This window comes from Sciurus carolinensis, chromosome 16 (assembly GCF_902686445.1).
Source record: "Sciurus carolinensis chromosome 16, mSciCar1.2, whole genome shotgun sequence".
Classification (NCBI taxonomy): domain Eukaryota; kingdom Metazoa; phylum Chordata; class Mammalia; order Rodentia; family Sciuridae; genus Sciurus; species Sciurus carolinensis.
In genome coordinates, this window is record NC_062228.1 from 12,057,120 (window position 1) to 12,077,527 (window position 20,408).

General features: G+C 50.0%; 1 protein-coding gene across 12 annotated transcripts in view; it reads left to right on the forward strand.

Moving 5' to 3' along the window:
• The first annotated feature begins 3,604 nt into the window (after positions 1–3,604).
• Positions 3,605–20,408, forward strand: part of Fcsk (fucose kinase) — a 36,856-nt gene continuing 20,052 nt past the window's right edge. For 4 of the 12 annotated variants that reach the window (XM_047527928.1, XM_047527924.1, XM_047527931.1 and 1 more), the window contains exons 1-23: positions 3,605–3,735; positions 6,380–6,483; positions 6,806–6,957; positions 8,031–8,081; positions 9,402–9,527; positions 9,896–9,968; positions 10,371–10,468; positions 10,862–10,942; positions 11,499–11,618; positions 11,800–11,971; positions 12,406–12,518; positions 13,067–13,168; positions 13,279–13,449; positions 13,917–13,981; positions 14,353–14,723; positions 15,289–15,499; positions 15,650–15,816; positions 15,902–16,123; positions 16,712–16,855; positions 17,007–17,126; positions 19,127–19,314; positions 19,399–19,498; positions 20,020–20,243. In XM_047527928.1, the coding sequence (XP_047383884.1) occupies positions 6,402–6,483; positions 6,806–6,957; positions 8,031–8,081; positions 9,402–9,527; positions 9,896–9,968; positions 10,371–10,468; positions 10,862–10,942; positions 11,499–11,618; positions 11,800–11,971; positions 12,406–12,518; positions 13,067–13,168; positions 13,279–13,449; positions 13,917–13,981; positions 14,353–14,723; positions 15,289–15,499; positions 15,650–15,816; positions 15,902–16,123; positions 16,712–16,855; positions 17,007–17,126; positions 19,127–19,314; positions 19,399–19,498; positions 20,020–20,243 (3,153 nt within the window). In that variant the 5' untranslated portion in view covers positions 3,605–3,735; positions 6,380–6,401. The other 8 variants (XM_047527933.1, XM_047527925.1, XM_047527929.1 and 5 more) reach the window with 8 other exon arrangements.

Below are 20,408 nucleotides of genomic sequence, written 5' to 3' on the forward strand. Positions count from 1 at the left end.
ATCTATGTCCTACAGAATCACACTCTGGAAAATACCGCACAGGATGTTTGGGCATTGCAATGGCCAGTCCTTGGGGAAAGGGACCACTTAATGATGAAGTACATCTAATAGCCCTCTGGAAAGGTTGGCTGTTTGGTTATTCTCTCAAGTCTGAGTTTCAATTATTTGAAACCAAATCAGGCTGTACAACATCGTGTCCTATAGTCAACAATGCTATATTATATGCTTTGAAATTAGCTGAAGGCAGATCCTGTCAGGTGTTATTATTACCACCACAATGAAAACACAAAACCTATGCCCGTTTTTTCATTTTCTCCTTGAAAGACCTAGAAGAGTTTAGTATTTTCTCCCCATTTTCTCCCCTCAGTTTCCATCTCTTCGCTGGTCCCCTGGTATAAGTGCTTCTGATGTCCCTCCCAGGGTCAACCCTTCACTTCAGAGGTACTCCCATTCCCCAGTTCTGTCACAGCTTCACCTTTCTCTGGGGAACTGTCTTCGGCCTATATGAACTGCATTGCCCAGAGATACCTGGGAAGTGTGCTCCCCTCCCCTACTTCCCAGTGGCTCATGGTCCGTGAATGGCAGATGTCCGGTACAAAGTCTAGCTCTCTTGCTTCTGAGAGGGATTAGCCCTGAAGAGCTGACTGGGGCTAGGCCTAGGTGAACTGATATTTTTGCTGGTTTCTTCCCCTGTCCTGTCCTGCTTTCTCACTTGCTCAATAAGTCATTTGCACAAGAATCTCTGTATCAGGCTCTCATTTAAGGATCTCAACCTAGAATTTCCTTGTTGGCAGCTGGGGCTCCCAGATAGATTTCCTGCTACCAGTAGCAGTCACTCATCAGGGTCCTGAAGATTTCACTTCCAAGAAGTCTTCCCAGACCTGTACCTTCTCATTTGGGCAACTTGTTTGCTTAAGATTAACAAGTGGGGGTGGGGGTGGGGACACCTGTAATCCCAGCAATTCGGGAAGCTGAGGTGGGAGTATCACAAATTTGAGGCCAGTCTCAGCAATTTAGTGAGACTATGTCTCAAAATAAAAAATAAAAGACTGGGGTTGTGGCATAGTGGGAGAGTGCATCTGGGGAGAACTGTGCCAAAACTAGATAAATAAAAGAAAAGAAACGAGGAAAATAAATAGGAGGTTGGATGCCTACTGTTTTTGTCAGCTTTTTCATGACTGTGACTAAAAGACTTTACAAGAACTATAAAATAGGAAGGAAAGTTTACTTGGCACTCATGGTTTCAGAGGTTTAAGTCCATAGATAACCCACTTCATTGCTCTGAGTCGGAGGAGACCCAAAGGCATGCCCCCAGTGACCTACTTCTTCCATCCACACCCTACTTGCTTACAGTTAAATTAATCCACATTATTGGATTAACCCGATTATGTTGCAACTCTCATAATCTAATCATTTCACCTCTGAACATTCTTGCACTGTTTCACACATGAGTTTCTGGGGGACATTTCATATCTAAACCATAATACCTATTGCGTGGCAGACCCTGTGCTAAGCACTTTATGTACATTAGATTATTGAGTCCTCCCAACCACCTGATTAAGCAAATACTATTGGAATCTTACAGACAAAGAAACTGAGGCTCAGTTAAGGAAGGATTGGAAACTCTGAAGGTTCCCAACTTCATACCCTCAGATTTAACCAACAGATTCTACCTGCATCCCCAGCCCAACAGAATGTATTTTTGAACTCCGTAAACTCCAGGTGGTGGGACCACATACAAAAAGTTACATGTTTTTGAGTCTGTCTACTGGTTACAGACTGCACTGAGGGGTTTTGTTGTATTGTATTGGCACTGGGGATTGAAACTTGCTTCTTTTTTTGCTTCTGAAGTGCTGGGAATGGAACTCACTGAGCTACCCACCCAGACCCAGAGTCGGGGGGACTTCATTTAAATAAACCTTCCATGTATCTTTGCTTCTCAGGTGAGGAAGTGCAAGAACAGCCCTGAAGTCATCCCTCCCCCACACCCAGGTCTATCCTATGAGGTGAGATGAAGCCCTTTGCTTCTGAGTTCCTTGGGGACACAATCTGTTTTCTTGAGGTGCTGCCAAAGCTGCAGCAGCAGGCATCCCTGCCTCCCACTCTACTGCAGAGCTGGGGATCTGCATTGCTGAGAACAGTGACCAGGGAGGTAGCACGTTGCTTCCTGAAGGCCTCTTGGATTCACAGAAGAGTGAGCAGGCACTGAAGTCAGGGAAGGGAATGGGATGTGCACCAAGAGAAAGGGGGCATGACTCCAGGTGGAACTAAACTCAAGTGTGCTCTTCATTCAACAAATTGTTTCTAACTACAATGTTCAACACTGTCTTAGGGCTTGAGGATACAATAGTGAATAAACCAAAAATCCTGCTTTAATGGAGCAGAATGGATATAATGACCACAGAAATAATAAATTTTTTGGTCGTATTTAGTATGGAGTAAAGCAAACACAAGAATCACAGGCATTTGATACTGTTATTAACTCCTCATTTTACAAATGGAGACAGGCTGATGCAGTAGCTAAGTGACTGGCCAAGGTTACACAGAATTAGAGCAGGGGTCTTCACCTCCATTAAGACTGACCTCAGAAGCCTCTTGGGCTACTTGTTTTTCATTTTTTCCGGGTGTGCAGGATGGAACTCAGGGCCTCCAGCACGTTAGGCAAGTGCTCTACCCCTGAAACTACATCCCCAGCCCACAAGCTATTTATTAATGACACCAGATTTGGAAAGCACATGCCTGTCAGAAAAATACAAAATATAGATAAAGCTCAAGTCTTCCTTGCCCATCCCCACCTCTAGCAGGCTCTGCCCTGATGCTTTCCCTTTCAGTCCTGTTCTTTTAAGTTGTAGATGGACACAATGCCTTTATTTTACCTATTTTTACGGTGCTGAGGGTGAACCCAGACGCCTCTATCATGCTAGGCAAGCGCTCTATCACTGAGCTACACTCCAGCACCCTCGATCCTGTTCCTGTACATACCTATACTATGTTCATACACAGTACTTTGGACGCAAGTGGTTTCCTCTATATACTGTTTGTTCTAGAACTTGCTTCTTTTTCCTTAACAAGATATCTCGAACATCGTTCAAGCAGTTCTAGCATTTCTAGCTAACTGCCGTATCTCATTGTATGTTTGAGCCTAGTTTAGTTTTCAGGACCCTAGAAGTTGACACTCTGGGGTGTTTCCATGCACGATTTTTGCAAGATCTCCGCAGATTTCTCTTCCTACTGCAGATTTAGAAAGTTTCTTCCGGAAGAATCCAAGTGATGAAATCAGAAGCACTGCTAACTGCTAATTAATCCAATGGCAGCTGCTTAAGCTCCCTCAAGAGCTGTGATTCCCACCCCGGCTCGAATGGTTTTTACTCCTGTGAAAAGCGGCTGTCTCAGGTTCCGGCCAGGGGAGTTAAAAAGGGGAAAAAAAACAAAAAACAAAAAACAAGTCCAATGCACTCAAAGTATGCAACCCCGAGTAGCAGAAAACGGGCCTGCGTGTTTCAGAAGCACAGGTTTCCCTGGGAGCTGGAGTGCTCAGCTCCCCGGGGTTCTGAAGACGCAGCCCTTCAGCAAAGCGCCGCGCGGAGCGTCCGGCGCCGGGGTTCAGCGCCGCGTCTCGAGCGGCGGGAGCCTGCCCGGGCGGCGCGGGACGGAACTGCATTTCCCAGGGTGCCCCGCGAGGCGACGCCAGCCCCGCGAGAAAGAGCTGGCTCCGCGAGCGCCAGGCGGTCGCAGGTACGTGGTGCACGCGGCTCCCCGCGGCTCCCCAGTCAGCCCGCCGGCTCTCGCCGCCCTCTCCGGCCCGCCGCACGTCCCGGTCGCCCAGGGCGGAGTCTCGGGAGCTCTGCCAGCACCCTCCGGCGCCCCGCTACCGCAGGGGACTTCCGCCGCCCCGCTTCCCCACGGCCTGGGTCTTTCTGCGGGAGTTTAGGGGACCGGTGGACGCCTGGGAACGGAGGGACACGCCCCTCTCTCCTGGGGCAGGTGGGGCACTGGAGGCCGACGCTGCTCTGATTTGAGTTTGAGGCCACCTCCTGCCTCGGTTTACCCCAGTAGGTCTCATCATTATGCACAAATCTCAAAGGCCTGTTGTTTGTGTAATTTACATGATTTTACTCCCAGTCAGCTCCTTTTATGCCTGTTTTCCAGAAGGCAACAAATTAGAGCCCTCTGTAAGTCTGTTTTTGTTTGTTTTTTGTTTTTATTTTTTTCCCCCTCCATAGCGCTAAAATGTGCAAAGTCCTTGCCTGGCCTCTCTCTCTTCAAAGACTATATACGAGGAGGCCTTATTATTTTAGTCTTTCCCTGGCTCCCCCACTCTATCCTCAGTGTGTTGCTGAGGGCTTTAAAAAGTATTTCAACTTAGCTTCCACAGATGAAGTTCTATTGAAAGTGGGCAGTGTATTGGAATTAGGGAAGTGTGCTCTAAGACTTCTGTATGAATGTTAACTAGGATAGGGTAGGAGAGATTGCTTGTTTCTACACTGTGGTTAAGAGCACAGACATTGGAGTTTGAAACACCTGTCAACCTCTACTAGTTCTGTGTGACCTTAGGCAGGACGTTTTCGCCTTTAAATCACACTTTCCTTTCCGGTTTTTGTTTTGTTTTGTTTTGTTTTGTTTTGTTTTGTTTTTGGTACAAGGGATTGAACCTAGTGGTGCTTAACCCAGCCTTTTTTAAATGTAATTATTTTATTTTATTTTGAGACCGGGCCTTGCTAAGTTACTGAGGCTGGCCTTGAACTTGAGATACTCCTACCTCAGCCTCCCAAGTCTCTGGGATTACAGGCTTGTGCTACTGTACCCAGACCCAAATTAGAGATTCTTACAGTGACTTTTCTTTAGGCTTCTGAGAGGAGATATTATCCTTTTCATGTTAGTTCAGATCCTTGGAAAAACAGGGAAAGATGGGGTTAGATTTTTAAGCGTTTATTGGGGGAAGAAAAAGGAGAGTGAGCTGGGGAGGTGGTGGAGCTGCCAGTGTGGAGATCTAGAACTGAATCCTGTGAAGTAGTCCTGGAGGGAGGGAGGGATGGGTAGGAAGTCTCAGTGCAGTTGGGAGGCAGTTTCAGTTGGTGGTCCTGGAGCCACAATTGCCTCTCAAAGCGTCTTGGTAGTACTAGGAATTGAGCCAGCGTCTCCTTAAAATCCCCAGCCCTTTTTATTTTTTGTTTAGAGACAGGGTCTCACTAAGTTGTCAAGGCTGCCCTTGTACTTGAGGTTGTCCTGCCTCAGCCTCCCAAGTTGCTGGGATTACAGGCATGTGCTGTTGTGTCTGGCTGTCAGAGGAGTCTTGAACCTTGCAGGAATGAGTCTGCCCTCAGGAATTTGTGGGGAGCAGTTTGTGGAGAATGGAGCCTCCATGTAGAGAAGAATGTAGATTCAGACAGATGGGTGGGTGGGGGAGAGGTGGGGGTGTGTGTCTGTCAATTACTCTCTTCTGGAGACCTGGAGGATTAAGGGTTCCTTAGGCACACAGTGATTTGTGGCCACACTGGAGTTCCTCCATGCTTCCTTCACAGGGAGAGCCAGGTGGGCATCATAGGGAAGGTGTTTGCCCTCAGGTGCCTGGCTAAATTCTCTAGGTCAGATTTCTTCTCTGGATTACCATCCTGGGCTGAAGAGGGAGCAGAGCAGTTTCTGTAAGTAGACAGAGGCTTTTTCTGAAAGCTGGGAGGAGCATGAGATTGCTAAATCAGCCTAACCATGGGCCCTGTCTCTAAATTAAAAAATGCCCTCCCTCTCCCACTGCTGGGGATGTGGCTCAGTGTTTAAGCACCCCTGGGCTCAGTCCCTACTACCAAAAAAAAAAAAAAAAAAGGAACTTTATTCATGATTGCCAAAAATTGGAGACAGCCCAACTATCCTTCGGTGAGTGAAGGAAGGAATGGACTGTGGTACCTCCACTCCAGGGGATACAGCTTGACAGAAAAAGGATAAGGATCAACTATCAGTATGTGTCTCATAGGCATTATGTTGAAGGAAAGAAACTCATCTCAAAAGCTCATATTTTAGGACTGGGGTTGTGGCTCAGTGGTTGAGTGCTTACCTAGCGTGTATAAGGCACTGGGTTCGATTTTGAGCGTCATATATAAATAAATAAAGATTCATTGACAAAAAGGTACTTTAGAAAAGCTCATATTTTGTTTATCTGACGTTTTTGAAAAGAAAACTATAGCTATGGAGAATAGATGAGAGGTTTCAGGGGTTAGGGATGGAGGAGGGTAAGACCAAAAAGTAATAGGGTGAGGGAGTTTTTGTGGTGGTGATGATAATAATCTATACTTGTATTAAAATTCATAGAACTGTATACCAGAAAGAATTTTAGAATATAATAATTTAAAAAATATTTGTATACAATTATCCATTGCTGTTTTAGGAAGTTCTTCCACTTGGCCAGAATGGAGCAGCCAATGGGGGTTGATTGGACAGTCATCATCCTGACATGCCAGTATAAGGACAGCGTGCAGGTCTTTCAGAGAGGTAGGTGACTCCCACTCCCCACCTTGCTCTTAATGTAGACCTTCCCAATCCTCTCCCTTGTCAGCCCCCTATAGCCCTAGGAACTGAGCAGACCTGGGTTGAAACCCAGACACCACTTCCTCCTAGTCTTATGACCTCATACCCTACATGTCCCTTCATTGTGCTTTGTTTTCTCATCTGTAAAATGGAAGTAACTTCTTACCTATCTAATAAGCTTACCTATCTAATAGTCAAAGAAATCAATGACTACAGGCTTGCTCAGGTGCTTTGGACCAGGACAGAGAGGTTGGGGAACAGGTCTGAGCACATTTTTTGACCACAGAGCTGGAGGTGCGACAGAAGCGGGAGCAGATCCCCACTGGGACACTGTTACTGGCTGTGGAGGACCCTGAGACACGTGTGGGCAGCGGAGGAGCTACCCTTAATGCGCTGCTGGTGGCTGCTGAGCACCTGAGTGCCCGTGCAGGCTTCACTGTGAGTGATCCCGAGCTGCTTGCTGCCCCTCTGCTCCTTGTTCCTATTGGAACCTGATAGTTTCCAAGATTTCCAGTTCTTTGGCTCCATTGCCCTGGGCAGTTCAGCATTTGGCTTGTGTGTTTGAATCTGTACTTTGGGTAGACTCATCTCTGTCATGTTGTCCAGGTGAGGGCAGATGGCAGGGTCTGCTTTTGTAGTGTTTTTGGAAAATTGGAACCAATCTCTCAATGGGAGGTTTTCTGGCTTCTTAAAAGTTTGAAGATTCCCAGCTACTTGGGAATTGGAGGCAGGAGGATTGTCAGTTTTTTAAAATTTTTTTAGTTGTTGATGGACCTTTATTTAATTTATTTATTTATAGTGCTGGGGATTGAAGCCAGTGCCTCACACATGCTAGGCAAGCACTCTACCACCTAGCCGCAACCCCAGCCCAGGATTGCCAGTTTTAAGTCATCTCTGACTACTTAGCAAGATTCTGTCTCAAAATAAAAAGTGCTGGGGATGTAGCTTAGTGGAAGAATATTCCTGTGTTCAGTTCCTAGTACTGAAAAACAAAACAGCAACAACAAAAAACTCAACAAACAAGAAACAGTGTTCAAAGTTCTTGCTATCCTGGGCTCTCAGTCCTACTTGTTTGGAACTGAGATGTAACTCTCCTTTGGGACATGTGAGTCAGTGTCACCATGTCCCACACACACCCAGCCACTTTACTTTGTCACCTTGCATGCACAGCATGGAGAGTGAGGGTGGACACAGAGGTGGCATGGGTAGGGGATGGGGATACTGGTTGCTGAGGAGCTGATATTCCCTGAGTCACCCAGCTGGGTGGCCTCAGCTCATTGCCTGCAGCTATCCAATCCGAGGGCAGGGAAGTGGCCTAGGTGGAGAGCTGCTAGGCTCCCTTACCCAGGCCAGGGCTGCCCCTCCCCTGTCTGGGGCTATTGGTCTTGACCTGGCCTTTTGACCTTTTGGTACCCAAGTAGATTTGTGTTGAAGTCCCTCCTTAGACAGTTCTTCCTCCAGGTACCATCTGCTCAAGGACTCTGTCCACAGGGCTCTCCCTCTCCTGACAGGTGGTCACATCTGATGTCCTTCATTCATCTTGGATCCTCATCCTGCACATGGTAAGTGGAATTATAAGCATGGGTAATGCAGAGGGTTGGAACCCTGATTCTCAGGGTTGGGTAGGACTTTAGGAGTCATCCACCATTGTGTGTGTGCAAGGTGTTCATTTTGCAAATCCAGAAGAATCAGAATCAATCAACATGTCCAAAAATTGGAAACCATATATATAGTATATACATATATACAGTATATCCTTCAGCAGATTAAAAAGGTCTATCTTTGGACTGGGGATATAGCTCAGTTGGTAGAGTGCTTGCTTTGCAAGCACAAGACCCTGGGTTCAATCCCCAGCATTGCAAAAGAAAAAAAAAAAAAAAAAAAAGGAAAGGTCTATCTGTATGCATTGACCTAGAATGAGAATTTTTTTTTTTAAACCAGGGATTGTACCCAGGGGGCACTTAACCACTGAACCACAGTCTCACCCTTTTTTATTTTTTATTTTGAGACAGGGTCTTGCTAAGTTGCTTAGGGCCTTGCTAAATGACTGAGGCTGGCTTTGAACTTGCGGTCCTCCTATCTCAGCCTCCTGAGATTCGCCTGGCTGGAATGAGACTTACCACCTATGTGACCTTGGCAAGTCACTTGACTGCAGGCCTTGGTTTCATCTGTTCTGTGTGTGTGGTTCTGGAGGTTAAATCCAGGGCTTTGTGCATGCTAGGCAAGCACTCTACTATTAAGTCAAATCCCTGGTTTCTTCATCTGTAAAGCAAGAATGGCAACAACTCCTCCTTCATGTGGCCGTGAACGTGGTTGTGGATGTGCTGAGATGACCCACATAAATCCTTAAAACAGGGCCTGGCTCACTCCAAGTGCTCAGTGAAAAAGGCCTATGACAGAAGTTTGTGTAGAATGATCTGTTTTGTTTTTTTGTTTTTTTGTTTTGGTGGTACTGGGGCTGAATCCAGGTCCTCTCATACCAAACTACATTCCCCAACCCTTATTATTTTATTTTGAGAAAGGGTCTTAAAAGTTGCCAAGACTGGCCTTCAACTTTGTGATCCTCCTGCTTCATTCTTTTCAGAATGATCTCATTCTTGTTAAAAAAAAGAATTTGAAGTATAAATTAAAGTCTGATAGAATGTATGTCAAATTAGGGCAGTAGTTAGTATCCCTGAGGGATAGTTTTCTTTTCTGCATATTTGAATTTTCTAATTTTTTACAGTAATCATGTTCATTTAAAAAATTGTAAGAGAAATTGCCAAGATAACATTTTTTTTTTATACATCCTGTACTCGATGCCTGCCACCCTTGCATAGCTAATGAGATGTCCCAGGTTCTCTGCCCCCAGGGCTCCTTCACCAGTCCCTGTTCCCACCCAGGGTCGAGACTTTCCCTTTGATGACTGTGGCCGGGCCTTCACCTGCCTCCCTGTGGAGAACCCCCAGGCCCCTGTGGAGGCCTTGGTCTGCAACCTGGACTGCTTGCTGGACATCATGACCCATCGGGTAAGCCAGATGGTGACTGAGGGGCCTTTTCCCAGCTAGAGCCACCTCTCCCACACTGTGCCATCAGCTAGGGCCTGTGCCAGTTTAGATAGGAGACCCCAGGAAGTCCAGGTACTTAATTTGTTGTAGACTCAAGTTGGTCTTGGTCATCTTGCGGGAAGGTGTGGCCCTAGATGGGACAGGGGGTGGTCAGCATTGGTACCATAGGTCTTGAGAGGCCCCTGTTAACTTAAGGAGCAGACTCCTCTGGGATGCAGTAGCTGCTGGGGCATGTGAAACAGGCCAACATTGCCTGTGAGGGAGTGGAGGAAGGGCCGGGCCAGGCCACTTAGCTGCTTTCTCTTTCTCTTTTTCCCTGTCCCCTGCAGCTGGGCCCAGGCTGTCCCCCAGGTGTGTGGGTCTGCAGCACTGACATGTTGCTGTCTATTCCTCCAAACCCTGGTAAGCCTGAAAAGGCCTGGGATCCCACCTTCCCTTGCCATAGGCAGGGCAGTCTTTGCCTTTCTAGCCCATTCTGTCCCTGGGCCTTCAGAAGGGAGGCTTAGGGTATAGAGATGAAGCCTAGGAGACAGGGCTTCCCTGATGTGCTTCAGTCTACCTATCTATAGAGTGGACATATTAGCACTGGCCCTTCCACCCCACAGGGCTTTGTGGAAGAACTTTGGGAAAGAAGGGTTGTCATTCTCTAGAGGAGTGTCCATTTGGAAACCATATTTCCTTTTATTTATATCCATATTCCCTTTAGAGGTGCCTAGGTACCCCGCCCTGGTATCCTGCTTCTTTGTGACTGGGGATTCCTTGCCTTGGGTTGGGACCCCTGGGAACCTCCTATGTGATCCACAGGGATCAGCTGGGATGGTTTTCGGGGAGCCAGAGTGATTGCCCTTCCTGGAAGCCCAGCCTATGCTCTGAATCATGGTGTTTACTTCACTGACTCCCAGGTAATGCCCCTGGGGACAGCTGAGCTGGCCTGGGGTGGCCTTCTAGTCTCATGCACTAGGCAGCTCCCTGTCCTGGTCTTGATTGAGCCCTTGGTTCCAGCATGGTCTTGAGCCTGCAGTGCTTCTCTGTGGCCACAGCTCTGGCCTCACTTATTCTTTTGCCACAGATGCATTTCATTCTGACTGTGTGCCAGGCAGTGCCCACAATTAAAGCCTGTTCTCAATCCTTTGCAGGTAGAAATCTCAGGTGCTTGTGTCCCCCTGAGTGTGCTGCTGCTTGCAAGACTTGCATGATAAGTTTTCACATGGAGAGCACTTGTTGATACCTATGGCAATACTACCTTCTATGTCCTCTCTTGCTCCCTTTTCCAACTCTGTAAATCTCCCACATAGGGCTTTGTTTTGGACATTTACTACCAAGGCACTGATGCAGACATACGGCGGTGTATCCAGCCTGATGGGCATGTGCCACTGGTATGGCTGCTGGGCTCCCGGTGGGGATCTTTGAGAACCTTTTGGGACAGGGGAGGGAGAATTTGCTTTCCTTCTGTGGAAGAACTAAACTCATTCTGGAAGATTCCAGGGCAGGTTAGAACCAGAATGTGAGGAAGGTTTGGAACTGGCTTTCAGTGGAGCAACTTTAGCCAGAATCTAATGAAAGGGTAACCTTGGAATTCAGGGTCTTGTCCTACACCAGAAAGCCTAGAACCAGAATGTAAGCAGGTCAGGGAATACAGTTGGCAGGAGGTAGAGAAGCAGACTCAGGATTCTTCCAGAATTAAGCACAGGATGGGAGTAGTGGGAAAGTGTCAGCTTGGCCTATGGGGAAGGTGGAGAACTGAGCTTGGGAGGAGTACTTGGGAGGAGCCTTGTTGGGAGCTGCCCAGGTATGCCTGGAGTCTGGGTGCTGTGGTGGCTGCCTTGTGTAGCATCTGATCTCCCTGGGCCCATCTGCATGTGCCCTTCACAACTCATCCCTGAGCCTGGTCTCAGTGCCCCTTCTACTTGACCCTTTTGGGGACTCTTCCAGGTTTCTGGGGTTGTCTTCTTCTCTGTGGAGACTGCTGAACACCTTCTGGCCACCCATGTGAGCCCACCTCTAGATGCCTGCACCTATATGGGCTTGGACTCTGGAGCCCGGCCTGTTCAGGTGATTGGGGGAGGGCAATTAGGTGACCCTGGCTGGGCACAAGCTACTCTGTGACCTCAGGCCAGCCCCTTCCCCTCTCTGGATCAGCATCTCTGTCAATGGGACCAGCCCAGCTCAACTGTGGGATTGTAAGTTCTGACCCCTGCCCCACCAATAGCTATGCTTCTTACCCTTGCTCCAGCTGTCCCTGTTTTTTGACATCCTGTTCTGCATGGCTCGGAACGTGAAGAGGGAGGACTTCCTGACTGGGAGGTCTCCAGAAATGGGGCAAGGTGATATGAAGGTAGTAGCTTACCTGCAGGGCGCCCGGGCTCAGCTATGGAGGGAGCTTCGCGACCAGCCTCTCACCATGGGTAGGTACTGTCTGTTGGCTCTGTGAGTTGGAGAGATCCTGGGAGTGAGGATCCCTAGAATGAGGCTGTCCCCCACATTCTGGACCAGGCGACTGATCTCATGGACTAGTCAGTTGCACTCTCCCCATCCTGAGCCCTTCCATTGAGATACCTCTTCTCCCATTTTCCTCCTTTCTCTTTTCCCCGGACTCCAAACCTAGTGTGTCCACTTGCTAGCTGTGGGACTTAGGGTAGGTTGTGGCCCTCTGGACTTTAGCTTGCCATTGGCCTGATAGGCTCACCACCATGACGACTGCCCTACTAGAGCTGTAGAACATACGGAGGGAGGGAGCGAGGGGAGGTGTCTGATGAGAATGTCTGTGCTGGCAGGAAGCCCAGTCTGGCCCTGAGCTGCAGCAGGCATGGGGTTGGGGTCAGTACTTGTGTCTTTACAGTGTATATCCCTGACGGCAGTTATAGCTACATGACCTCCTCAGCCAGTGAGTTCCTGCACATATTCACACTGCCTGGTGTCTCTGGGCCCCAGATCATCCACTCCCAGGTAGAGGTGAGACCTGCCTGCTCCTTAGAGGTGCCTACTGGGTGTCTGGGATCAGTGGAATGTGGGCTTCAGGGAAGGGAACAACACAACTTGAAAAAATTACTTAGGAGTGTAGGTGTTTTCATCTCTATTATACACGAGGCATGGGAGACTCAGAGAGGCTGAGTAACTTGCCCAAGGCCACAGAACTGCCAAGTGACCAAGTCAGGATTTTACATGATGGTTTATGTGATTGAAAAGCTAAGGAAAACCTTTCTGTGGGGTCCGTTTGGGGAGAGAGGTACAGATGATGAAGATGGACCTACGTTAGTACCATGGTGCTGAGGATAGGGGCAGGCTAGTACAGAGGTGACCTTGGGGTGGGGATGGTGTTAGATAGGTGAGGTGGGAAAGGCCTCAGGTTGGGGCCAGGGCAGGTCCAGAGAGGGGTTTGGCTGGCTAAAGGACATGGGAGCAGTGGGCCTTGGTGTTCTATACCCAGACGCTCTATTGCAGGGGAGGGTCAGGCAGCCCTCTGCCCTCAACCCTTACAACCTTCCTTCTTGCCTTCACAGGAACTGCAGCTCCTGGGGGCCAGGAGCTCTGTGGTCAGCTGCCTGCTGGAGGGCCCCGTCCACCTGGGGCCTGGGAGTGTCCTGCAGCACTGCCACCTGCGGGTGAGATCTGAGAGCATGGGTAAGGGTGGGTTGAGGGTGGCCAGTATCCTACATGTTGGGAGTGGCCTGTGTGCTTGTCCAACCAAGATGCCTCTCCTCTTCCCCACCAGGGCCCTATTCACATTGGCACTGGCTGCTTTGTGAGTGGCTTGGACATAGGGCAGTCCAAGGCATTGCATGGCCTGGAGCTGTGTGACCTTGTCCTGCAGGGACACCATGTGCGGCTCCCTGGCTCTCTGGGCCGTACTTTCACCCTGATTGGCCGCCTGGACAGCTGGGAAGTAAGCACCTGCTTTATATCTCCTCACCTCCATCTTTAGGCTTTGAGGCACCTAGCAGTCTGGCGCCCAGCCCACCCTGGGCCCTCTGAGGCTTGGCCTGAGGGGTAGACTGTGAGAGGGTATGGCCAGGAGGTCTCAACAGACCTTGCCTCCTGCTTGTCTGCCTTGTGACAGCTGGGTTGGGTAGAGATTTTTCCCATTTTGCAGGCTGGAGACTTAGGTTCAGAGAGGGAGGTGTCCTGCCTCGACTCCCAGAGGCAGCTATGGAAGGTCAGGCCTGGAGCCCCATATTCTGCTCCACATTCTAGGCACCTGAACAGAGTGTTGAGGTCATTTTAGAGTTTGCTTTAGTATGTGCCCACGTCTCTTCCAGTCCTTGTTGGAGCTGCTCTCTTCCCTCTGGCCTACTGCCCCTAATCCCTTTCTGAGGCTCCCACAGCCCTGACTGCTTCCTCCTCTTCACCCAGAGACAGGGGAAAGGCACATACCTCAACATGTCCTGGAATGAATTCTTCAACAAGACAGGCATTCGGTAAGCTGATGCCTTGACCTGCTCTTTTGGTCCATGCAACCAGGGTGGCCTCTAGGGCTTACGCTTTACTTTGCCCCACAGCAGCCCCAGTCCCCTTACCATCCCACTGGCCTGGAGTAGTTTGAGACAGCTGGATTCTTGTGAGCACTTTCCCTCTGGGCAACTCGAAACCCCTGGCTGTGCTCAGACTTTGGGGTTTTTGTTCAGTGACCTGAGGAAGGTGGCAGAGCAGCATGGACTTGCTCCTGAGCTGTCTGCTGTGCTGCCTCTTGAGGAGTTTTTACTGTCCCCATGAATTGGCAGGCAGGTCAGGGCTTGGGGAGGAGGCACCCTTGGCTTCCCTCTTACTAATGTGCTTCTCCCCACCTCAGAGACTGGGACCTGTGGGACCCAGACACGCCCCCTGCAGAGCGTTGTCTTCTCAGTGCCCGCCTTTTTCCTGTGCTCCATCCTTTGAGGGCCCTGGGGCCCCGGGACATGCTATGGATGCTGGACCCCCCAGAGGATGGGGGTGAGGCCCTGAGGGCCTGGCGAGCCTCCTGGCGCCTGTCCTGGGAGCAGTTACAGCCGCACCTGGACCGGGCTGCCACACTGGCCTCCCGCCGGGACCTGTTCTTCCGCCAGGCTCTGTATAAGGCGCAGCATGTGCTAGAGACCCGGCAGGACCTCAGCCTGTGCCCGCTGATCCGGGCCACTGTCCACGAGGGCTGCCCTGGGCTCCTGCTGGCTACACTGGACCAGGGTGAGTCAGCCCAGGGTCACTGACCCTGCTTGCCCTCTGGGCCTTCAACTGAGCTGTGTGACTCTACAGCAGTGGAGATGCACACTGGAGTTTACTTAGGTTTCTGGGAAACTTCATCTCTGTTGTGGGGGGTTTGGTCAAGGTTATATACTGTGTTCTATACTGGGTGCCAGGGTGTGGGTGTGGGTAGCTTCTCTTGAGTCCCCAGACATTCTGCCTTAACTTTGGAGGTTTTACCTCATTTGTAGTCCCACAAAGCACTGGAACTGCGAAACAGTACTGGTTTAAGTTACTCACTTACACAACTAGTTGCTGGGGAGATTGAGACTTGAACTTGGGTGATTTGACCTCTGAACCTGACTGAACATGGGTGTCCATGTGAAGAGGCACATTTGGGCTGGGACTGTCAAGATGAAAAGAACTTGCTGGGCAGAGACTAGGGTACATTCACAGGTAGGGGTAAGGGATGGATCCAGAGTGTTTGAGGACTATTTAGTAGTCTTTGGGAGCACAGGGTGTTGGGGATCATCCCCCTCCCCTGTCATCACTAACTCCTAACCCTCAGTTGCAGCTAGGGCGGGAGACCCTGGTGTGGCAGCACGTGCTCTGGCCTGTGTGGCAGATGTACTGGGCTGCATGGCAGAGGGCCAGGGAGGCTTACGGAGTGGGCCAGCTGCGAACCCTGAGTGGATGCGGCCCTTCTCATACCTGGAGTGTGGAGACCTTGCAGGGGGTGTGGAGGCACTTGCCCAGGAGAGGGACAAATGGCTGAGCAGGTGGGTGCTAATGAAAGAACCCTTTGATAAGCCCCTGGCCATCTAGGGAAGTAACCTTTGATAGTGGAAGCCCAGAGAGACATGGGTCACCCAGGGCAATCTGCCCCCAGCTTAAGGCTCCACATTGCTATCTTCCTTCCTCCCTGGCAGGCCAGCCTTATTGGTGCGAGCTGCCCGCCACTATGAGGGGGCTGGGCAGATCCTGATCCGCCAGGCTGTGATGACAGCCCAGCACTTTGTCTCCACGGAGCCAGTGGAGCTGCCAGCACCTGGGCAGTGGGTAATAGCTGAGTGTCCAGCCCGGGTGGATTTCTCTGGTGAGCCCCTTTTGGGGTTTGGGGTAATGGCAACTACAAAGGCCAGAGTGGCAGGCTGTGTGACCAGCTTGTCAAATTTCTACAGGGGGCTGGAGTGACACGCCACCTCTTGCCTATGAGCATGGTGGGGCAGTGCTGGGCCTGGCTGTGCGAGTAGATGGCCGCCGGCCTATTGGGGCCAGGGCACGTCGCATCCTGGAACCAGAGTTGTGGCTGGCCGTGGGGCCTCGGCAGGATCAGATGGCTGTGAAGATAGTGTGCCGGAGCCTGGATGACCTGCAGGATTACTGCCAACCCCATGCCCCAGGTCAGGACATCTGTGGGTGGGGATGGCATGTGCAGCTAACCCGAATGGGGGTAGAACCTGGAGATCTCTCCAGGTCAGACTGCAGGCTACTGGGGCCTGGGCCAATATGGTTAAGGAGCCCCAAAGGAAAGGAAAGGGCTGAAAGTCACTGTGCCTAGGCACATACAGGCACAGGAAAAAGAAATGACACATTTGCCCATGTTAGAGGCCCTTTGTCACTTAAGGATGGGGCCTGCACTACTGATGGGCTCTTTTTGTTTTTTTTTTTGGTGGGGGAGGTACCAAGGATTGAACTCAGGGGCACTCGACCACTGAGCCACATCCCCAGCCCTATTTTGTTATCTTATTTAGTGTCTCACAGAGTTGCTTAGTGCCTTCTTTTTGCTGAGCTGGCTTTGAATTCGTTATCCTCTTGCCTCAACCTCCCGATCTGCTGGGATTACAGGCGTGCACCACTGTGCCTGGTCTGCTGGGTTTTTGTCCACCAGATGAACTCCGTCCCAGATTGGGAAGTTTCAGAGTTTGGGAGGATGTCTGATTGGTATTCCAGGAGATCAAATTCTTTACTTTGTGTCTGTTCCTTTGTAGGGGCCCTGCTGAAGGCAGCCTTTATTTGTGCGGGGATTGTGCACATCCGCTCTGAGAGTCCACTGCATGAACAACTGCTGCATACATTTGGGGGTGGCTTTGAGCTGCACACCTGGTCTGAGCTACCCCATGGTTCTGGCCTTGGTGAGTGGACCCTGCCTTCCTGCTGCCCACCTGCCCTGTCAGCTCTCTAGCCTGGTTTGCAACCCCCCTCCCTGGCCTCTGCACAGCAGAGTGGAGCAGGATTGGCCGGGCAGAGGTGATTCAAGCCTAGTGCCTCCTTTGTGCCACGCAGGTACCAGCAGCATCCTGGCAGGTGCTGCCCTGGCTGCCTTGCAGAGGGCTGCAGGCCGGGTGGTGGGCACAGAAGCTCTGATACATGCAGTACTACACCTGGAGCAGGTGCTCACCACAGGTATGAGATGGCCCAGGGTCGGGGTAGGTTCTGGCTCTTTGCCAGGGACCTTGGGGAATTCCCCTGGGTTTATATGGTATTTGCCAGCAGCCACGTAACTGTGCTGCTCCTTAAAATGGTTGTAGTTTCCTCATCACTTCGATGTTCTCCAATGATTTTCAACTTATTTACCTTGAAGGAGCTGATGTCTTATGTCCACCTACTGAGTGCCAGTATCTGCTGCACTTGTAATGTGTGTTGGGTATCTACTGACACCAGGTGCTAGTTTTTGTTACTCTTTACCCCCCTCCAGACTTTCCTTCAGGGTCAGTGGAGAAAACAGTATGGAGTGAAGGAGAGAGCTTCAGCCTGCCCTTCTGGCAGCTTGCCTTTCTCTTGGTCATCTGTACTCTTGCTGCTCTCTGGCCATATGGTGGGGCAGTGAAGGCCAACCAAAGATATGATCTAATGGGATGTTCCTGGCACCAGGCTTCTCTCCTCCTGGCTACTGTGTTGCCTTGGAATCATACATAAGTTGAGCAGTCAGGGATTTGTCTGGTTCCAGATCCTAGGCTGTTCTGTTCACCCAGGTCTGGCCTCCAGCATGACTCTGGAAGGAAATTGCCACAAAGACATACAGCTGCCTGATTATGCTGTCCTCTCCTGTTCCTCTGCAGCCCAGTCCCCTGCTTTCATTGAAATGACTCATATCCCATAATAGGTAGTCATCAGTGAAAGGGTTCGAGAGTCCTTTTCAGTTTGCTTTTGGGGTGTGTCTTTCAAGTTCTTCATCTGGTCAATTGACAACTGTTAATATTGAGAATCTACTATGTGTCGGATCCTGGGGGTCAAATGAGGAAAAGTACGGTCCTTGCTCTCAAAAGTCAGAGGGTATAAAGAAGATAGACATTAATCAATAAGTGAGTGTACCATTTTAAACTGCATTAAGTGCTCTGAGGGAGAGGGGCACATTTTAAGTTCTTGACATTCTGAGTTGTGTTTTGACTACAAAGTTCCAGTTGCCTCCTGACATTTGCATTCTGTACTTTAAATCCTTTCAGTCCCTTTCTCAATTATCAAAGGCCTGTCCCAGAAACAGCTCAAGTTCTGTCACTTTATCTTTAAATTTTTTGTTGGTACAGGGGATTATACCCAGGGGCACTTTACCACTGAGCTATATCACTAGCCTACTTTGAAAAACTCTCCTGAGTTGCTGGGATTACAGGTGTGTGCCATGGCATGCAGCCACTTTTATTTATGTATTTATTTGTTTATTTTTGGTACTGGGAATTAAACCCAGGGACACTTTACCACTGAGCTACATCCCCAGCCCTTTTTATTTTTTATTTTGAGACAGGGTCTCACAGGGTCTTTCTAAATTGCTGAGGCTGGCCTTTAGCTTGCCTCCCAAGTTGCTGTGATTACAGGTGTGCACCACTGGGCTGTTACTTTTATTTTTAATCAATTTTTAAATTACATTGATCCTCCTGCAGCCTAAGTAGCTGGGACTACAGGCACGTGCTACAACTATATAAGCTATATAAGTGCCCAACTTTGGCACTTATATAGCTTCAAAGGGAATAAATTCATACCTTTTATTACTAAAGCAAGATGTATACATTTTCAAGTTAAATAAAAATGAGAGATGCTAAAAGCTTGTTTCCAACATAAATTGAGAAGACAGGGTACAGGGGACCATTAGCTACAGGAAGTATTATCCCTTCTCTTCTGGCTGTATGTTCCCTGGGAGGGTATAGCCATTCTTTGATGTGGTTTTACCCCACTTCCAAACTGAGGCCTGTGAGTACCAAACTTGGCCCTGGACTGCAGTCTTCTCCCTTGCTGGGACTGGGCTGCTCCTAGATTTGGGGACAGAAACAGAATAGCTTACTTGTCCCAGCTGGAGTTGGGGGAACTGTCTTCCCATGCTGGTCCCAGCTAGGGGTGCAGGGTCAGGAGCCTGTGCTTGAATAGTGAAGTTGGGCCAGTTAGGCTCCAACCATAAGGCCCTGGACTTGCAGGAGGTGGCTGGCAGGACCAGGTGGGTGGCCTAATGCCTGGCATCAAGGTGGGGCACTCCCGGGCCCAGCTGCCACTGAAGGTAGAGGTTGAAGAGATCACTGTGCCCGAGGGCTTTGTCCAGAAGCTCAATGACCATCTGCTCCTGGTGTACACTGGCAAAACCCGCCTGGCACGGAATCTGTTGCAGGTGAGCCCAAGCTGAAATGAGGAGGGAGGAAGGTGGCACAGCTGGGCCTGGGTTCTCATTCCACCTCTTCTGCCCTACCTATAGGATGTGCTGAGGAGCTGGTATGCCCGGCTACCTGTTGTGGTACAGAATGCCCACAGTCTGGTGCAGCAGACCAAGGAGTGTGCTGAAGCCTTCCGCCAAGGTGAGGTGCTGCTTCCAGGGGAGGTCAGGGCACTAGGAGCAGGAGCGTTGTCACTGTGGGTCTCAGAGGCTAGGGACCTTTCTAGGTTTGACATAGCCCCATATATGAAGGCCCCTAGAGGCAGAAGCATCCTGTCTGTCCTCTCCAGGATCTCACACTTAGATAGGAACCATATAGATAAACTTGCCTCATGGTAAAGGCCCTCCAGCCCCACCTAACAGGAAGCAGATGAGGAAAGAGACTCAGCCCTGTTGCATGGAAGCCAGAGCTAAGCAGGACTCCAAGTGTGTGGCTATGGTGTTTTCTGAATACTGACTATGCTAGTTGGGCACCATGTCAGTTGCTTTGTGCAGATTTAGTCCTCAGCCCTGTGCAGTGAGCTTTATTATTCGTTTCCAGCCAGCCTGGAACTGGGTTAATCCTTACACTGGTATAAGTGCCTCTTCACACTTCCTTTCCTGTCAGTGGGTGTTGAGTATCTTGGCCCAGGCATGCCACTCCCCTCTTTGCCCCAACTCTAGGAAGCCTGCCTCTGCTGGGCCAATACCTGACCTCATACTGGGAACAGAAAAAGGTCATGGCTCCCGGCTGTGAGCCCCTGGCCGTGCGGCGAATGATGGACATCCTGGCCCCCCATGTCCATGGCCAAAGCCTGGCAGGGGCAGGTGGTGGGGGCTTTCTCTATCTGTTGACGAAGGAGCCACGGCAAAAGGAGGCTTTGGAGGCTGTGCTGGCCAAGACTGAGGTACATCATGGTGTCAGGGTTGGTGGCTGGTGTGGGTGAGAGACCTCACTGGAGCCTATCAACTCACCAGGGCTCTGCAAGTCCCCTGGTCCTGCTGCCTTGGTCCAGCCTCTAGAAGGTCTGAGAATTGCTCAGGGTCTTCTAAGCACTTTCTCTCCTATCCAG